General features: G+C 40.0%; 1 protein-coding gene across 3 annotated transcripts in view; it reads right to left on the bottom strand.

The window, feature by feature from the left end:
- Nucleotides 1-780: 780 nt before the first annotated feature.
- The window catches only part of PCDH7 (protocadherin 7), a gene marked incomplete at its 5' end in the record, with an annotated part of 284,465 nt that continues 279,245 nt past the window's right edge, over nt 781-6,000 (bottom strand). For all 3 annotated transcript variants that reach the window (XM_082482800.1, XM_082482801.1, XM_082482802.1), the window contains one exon: nt 781-1,203. In XM_082482800.1, coding sequence (XP_082338926.1) covers nt 824-1,203 — 380 coding nt within the window. In that variant the 3' untranslated portion in view covers nt 781-823. The remainder of the gene's footprint in view (nt 1,204-6,000) is intronic.

Below are 6,000 nucleotides of genomic sequence, written 5' to 3'. Positions count from 1 at the left end.
GCCTTTTTGTTATTACCATCTTCCCAGTTAGATGTTAGTCTTGCCCAAAATAATGATTTTAAGAGTTTATCATTACTACCCTACAGTATACGTGTTACTAATTGTGTTTACGTTGAAGTAATCATTACAGAGAATGAAAGAGAAGGAAAGAGAGACACAGCAAGAACACGCTTGTTCTATGGATAAAACAGAACCAGAGTTCATGAATCATAGGAAAGTATGCCATGGTTTTGACTGCAGTCTCAGGCTGAGCGTATTTCTGTTGCTTCCAGCCTCAGATGAGAGGTGAGAATATTAAAGCTGTGGTCTTCACAAAGTGCCTATTAATGATTATTCCTTTATATTTATCTCTATGTCTGTATGGTTTCTGAAGGATTGTCCCTGGTGGGGATCAGCAATATTCAGATGATATGTTTTGAGTACGTTTTCCCTGACCTGTTATCCTTAACAAGCCAGATGACAATCAAACAAAATGAGTGGCTTAACTCATGCTTCTGCAGAGGGGAAACAACAGTGTGTCGTGTTCTTTTTAATCAAGCTCGTTACTATGGGAGGAATTTGCAGCCATAGATTTAGGAAAATAAAAATCAGTGAGGGGGAATTAGACATGCAAGTAACAACAGTGTTTTCTACATTGTACAATATAGTCAGGCAGACAGTATAATTAAATGCCTGCTATGGAGGCAGAAGTGGCAGGCAGATCTTTTGTCTCTTTGGTGGCCCCCTCTTTTTTGTTTCTTATTTTTGTTAAAATTGTTGTGATTTTTAAGACTTTCGCCCCTTTTCTTTCTCATAATATGAAAGAACTTTGCTGCTTTTTAGCCTACAGGTAAACTTCTCTTCTAGTTAGGGTACTGACAGGAGATGGCTTGTATTCCCCTGTCTGTGTAAGGGGGATATCCTCTGGGTTGCCTTCTTCATTTTTGCTGAAACTAGCTGCGCTGAAGGTCTCATAGGATGAGGTCAACTTTTTGTTAAGGAGGTTTCTGTTGCGATCGCCCATGAGGGAGGCTTCTCCATTGGCCAGCTTTTCCTGACTGCCCCGTTCATCGACAGGCATGAAAGTGGAGAGTTTTGGCTGGCTCTTCTGCTTTCTTTCAGGAGAAGTGCGAACTGGCATCCAGCAGGAGTCCGAGTGGCCATATTCATCACATTCTCGGGTACACTTCCCTGTCAGGGCTACATCTGGTAGAGGCCTTGAATCTGAAAGTAAAATAGAGTTGTCTTTACAAATGAATAATATTGCAATGACTTCCAGTGAAACGGTGAATACTTAAATTCATAAAAAGGTATTTTTAAAGGTCTTGGTAAGAATGTTGCAAGGAGTTCCTCAGTAATAGTTTTTTTTACATTGCACGTGCCCACAGGCAACAGGCATATCTGAAGAGTTATCCTCACCCTCGAGAACTTGTAAAGCCATCTCAAAAGCATTTGGCATTAGGTACTGAAAGAATGTTGATGTCTAATAGAGTCAACCAGGCACTTAATTCCATAGTGCCAATTTTCTTGAAATTATTAAAAATACCTTTCTTTGAATTTTTTGGTGAAGAATACTTCGAATTTATATGAAAGGAAGCTGAGGCCCTTGACCCTGCGAACACTTATGAACGTGCTTAACTCCCAGCAAGTAAGCAGCTCTGTTACTAACAATGGGACTCAATTTGCATATCATGTAAAGCTCTGCTTATATTTCTCAGGATTGGGCATTCATTGTTAGGACACAAGATGTTACATGAATCATACAATCAATGGTTAGTAGGAACATATAAAAAACCTGCTTTGGGTTATAAATGTAACCTGATACATATGGATAAAGCTGTTCTGTGCGTTGTGTATGTGTGTGGAGGCACAGGGAGAATTTGCTGCCTGAATAGATGCACTAACATTTTATATGTCACTACTTGTGTTAGGTGTCCTGTTCCAAATGACTGTGACTAAGCTCTCTAGCTACTACTGTACTTGTAAGAACTTTCATTGAAAACTAGCAAAGTTCAGGGGACTGCAGGATTGACTCTTGCCTGATAAAAACACAAATAGTTTTTAATACTCATATTTGATACTTGCTTTACAATCTAATTAAAAAGCTACCTTAACTGTTTCAAGCACTGGGTAAGATTCATTTATACTGTACTTTACGGTCTACACAAAATACTTGGAGGTGCTTACAAAGTAACAACGTGATATTGAAACAATTAAAGTTGACAAAGAACAAAAAACTATAATTAAATTAATTTTTGCAGTTAATTTGATATGAATTTCATGTGATATGACTTATTTGATGAAGCTTTCAGATTTCTTTTATAAAAAATCTATTATCTTGAAAAGGAGCAAGGAGCTGCAACATGGAAAAACAATCAGGTACATCACAGGGGCTGTGGCAACTTTCTGCCTTCCCCAAATTCAGATAGTAATTTTACCAGTAGTAACCTATGCCTTATAAAATATCTTTCAGAAGTCTATTCAGCCTTCATTTTGTTACTTCTATTTTGCTTATTTTTTCCTTTGATTTTGGCTGCCAGATGACCATCTCAAACATTGACAATTCCAACTGTGAAATTTTCATAAATTCATAACTGCTGAGGTGTTTTTTTTTCTTAAATAAAAAGTAACGAAAAATCCTTTGCCTTTTCCAGAATAAACTGTTTTAGTTTGAAATATTTACAACAGGTGCTTGCAGTGCAAGCGTAATTCATTTCAGCATCTGCGGTTTTAATCCTGATAGAATTGTGAAAGCCCTTGAAAGTCAGATTTATGTGTTGATTTTTTCATGCATTTAAACGTTCATTTAATTAGTAATTTCTTGCAGTAATGTAAAGAATATGTATATTATTTATTATTAACAATTGTCAACATTTGTATAGAATCTACTACATGTATTCCAAATACTGTATAATATTTCATATTACAATATGTCGCTGATTTTAGTGAGGGAAAAAAGCACTGACGTTTAGATAACTGAGTAACTGTAGCTGAGATGTATAAGGCTGGGAGGAGGGAACTGAGGTTTGGGTTTGTTTTTTTTTTGTGGTTTGTTTTTTTTTTTTTCTTTTTGTTTGTTTGTTTTTCCCAGTTGCACTTAAAGCTTTTGCACTTAGACTCAGCCATGATTCCCAAATTTTTTCAATGAATGAAGAACGCGAAGACTATGGACAGTTATCAGCCTCTCAGTTTTCAGATGACTGTATTCTGGAGATGTAGACTGAAGACAGGGACTGTTACAGGAAAATTCTCTATTTGTCAGCTAAATATAGCATTATTCTGGCACTCCTTAAAGGTAAGAAGCATAATTAGCTGCTGAGCTGCAACCGATGTGCTCTGATTATCAAACAGGAAAGCTTTTTAAAATTGAGAAAATCCCCTTCCCATCTAAATCTCAATAAACTCTTCAAACAGCACTTTCTTTCCAAACAGTGACCGTTAAGCATTAGGCTTGCTACTAGTATTTCAATTATTACTCTGGCAGAACATTAGCAGATGCTTATCAAGGCAATACCTCTGACCTTTATTTAAAGCATAGGAGTATGTGTTTATGGAAAGGGGGGGGTGGGGGGGGTGGGAGTTGTTTGTTTGTTTTTCCCAGACTGAAACAGTTAACGTCTCATTATATCTGCTGGTTTCTTTTTAGTACAAACAAGTCTTGAGCCAGCATTAATTGGGTTGATAAAAATCCTTCCCTTGTTAGTGGTCCTTGAATTATGCACTTGAAAATTTACCATTTTGCACTGCCGTGTATCCCCTAGTCACTTCTGGACAAATATTAGACTTCCTTATTGTAAAGCTTGAGGAGTTGCTGTACAATTCAGCGTTATAGTGCTGTTTTATGAAGCAACAAGCTCTAAGTCGGCATGTGGCTGACTTGCCCTGTTGAGTTACGTGATAAACCTCATCTTCACACCCACAAAAGAGCTGAGAGAGACACAGGCAGGATAATACTAGTCCAAATAATACCTTGACGGGCTACTCACAGGCCTATCACAGGGGCCATCAGCCCATCCAAGGTCCGTTGGCCCAGGCCCAGCAGAGCACAGGGATGTACAGTGGCAGATAGGAACACAAATCCAGGACTTGGAAGGAACAACCAGCTTGTCCGGGCCCCTCCCAAGGGTATCCTAGCAGAGCCATCAGCCCCATTGTCTAGGCGTGAAACCCCTCACCATGAGTCTTTGGCAGCTGCTCTCAAGACCACCTTTCTCTAAAACGGGGAGAATGCTGCCTAGGTATGTAGGACACATTATGGGATATGGGGGAAAAGCTGTTTAAAATAGCATAGGACTGACTTACTTATTACGTGATGTTTAGGGGAGGAACCGAAGGGAGGACATGGGGGGGGGGGGGGGAGGGGTGTTAGGCGATTTGGGGCAGAACAAGAGTGAGAAAATCGAGAGATAAGGAGATAAAGGGGTCAGTCACGTATAGGTAGTGCACTTGACTAACAAGCTTGTCTTCTTGTGCTCTGTGCCTAAACAGCGCTGTCTGTATGATCTTCTTATTAAGTTCCTTTCTAATGGTTTCCTGGATAAGTGCTCTCTTTTATGTGTGCATGTATACTTATGTGCATGTCCAGTCTCACTAGTGGACTTCCGTCCTGTCCAGACAGAAAGGGGAGCAGAATGAGGCCACCGGTGTTGTCTGTGTTCATGTGAGTGCTCTGAGTGTGATCTGTGTGGCCAACTGTGTATATATTCGGTGTGTATGTGTGCTTTGTGTGTGTGCCTACTGGGAATAGGCATCTTCATCTTTGCTGCTGGTTGGACCTGGGGACATGGAGCAGCAGCAGCATCCTCGCCTCCCTCAAGCTGTCGGATCCAGTGTGATATATTTTCCTCTAAAACACCCTTCAATTAGTATTTGGCACATACAGTTAATGTAGCCTTCTACTCCATCACTTTCTTCATCACTAGCCTTCTACTCCATCACTCCATCACTTCTACACATCTTCTACACACTTCTACTCCATCACTCCATCACTTCTACACATCACTCCATCACTAGCCTTCTACTCCATCACTTTCTTCTTTCTGTTCTAAGAGCTTGAATCACGACAGCATTTAAGCACACATTTAATCAAACATGTTTTGAAATCTCTTGAATTTAACTGCTCTTCAATTTAAAATTCGGACATCTGCGTTTGGTGGGGGGGGGTGGTGCAGTGAAGAAGGGAATGGGTTTTGTGTGTGTTTGTACTGGTTTTGGCTGGAATAAACTTTCTTACTAGCAGCTGGTGTAGTGTTATAGTTTGGATTTAGGATGAGAATAATGTTGATAACACATTAATCTTTTTAGTTGTTGGTAAGCAGTAAAGGCTTTTTCTCCTCCTCATACCGCCTCATCAGCGAGTAGGCTGGGGACACACGAGAAGTTGGGAGGAGACACAGCCAGGACAGCTGACCCCAACTGACCAAAGGGATATTCCATACCATATGATGTCATGCTCAGCATATAAAGCTGGGGGAAGAAGGAAGGATGGGATGTTAAGGCATTTTATCTTCCCAAGTATCCATTGCATGTGATGGAGCCCTGTGTTCCTGGAGATGGCTGAACACGTGCCTGCCGATGGGAAGCAGAGAATGGATTCCTTGTTTTGCTTTGCTTGTGTGCACGGCTTTTTCTTTACTTATTAAACTGTCTTTATCTCAACCCACAAATTTTCCTTATTTTTCCCATTCTTCTCCCCATCCCACTGGAGGAGGGGGAGAAGTGAGCAAACAGCTGTGTGGTCGCCGTCTGAAGTTAAATCACAACAGTGTTATATCAGAAGACAGGTAAAACGACCAGTGCTGTCAGGACTAAACTGTTACCGGTACCTAAACTAGTCCATTAAGGACAACTTGAATACTTTCTATACACTGCAGCAGATTACAGAGATTTAACCTTCATTTTGAATAAACTGCCACTCTACTTTAGCTACAAAGTAATTAAACATATTTTTGCTAATTCCCTGAACGTAGTGACCCTCTTTTGCAGAGTAGTGACTTTATGCTCCTCTTTTTACATTATGTA

This window comes from Vanellus vanellus (assembly GCF_965231255.1).
Source record: "Vanellus vanellus genome assembly, chromosome: 4".
Classification (NCBI taxonomy): domain Eukaryota; kingdom Metazoa; phylum Chordata; class Aves; order Charadriiformes; family Charadriidae; genus Vanellus; species Vanellus vanellus.
Note: the sequence above shows the minus strand (reverse complement) of the source record. Positions and strands in the feature narration are given on the sequence as shown.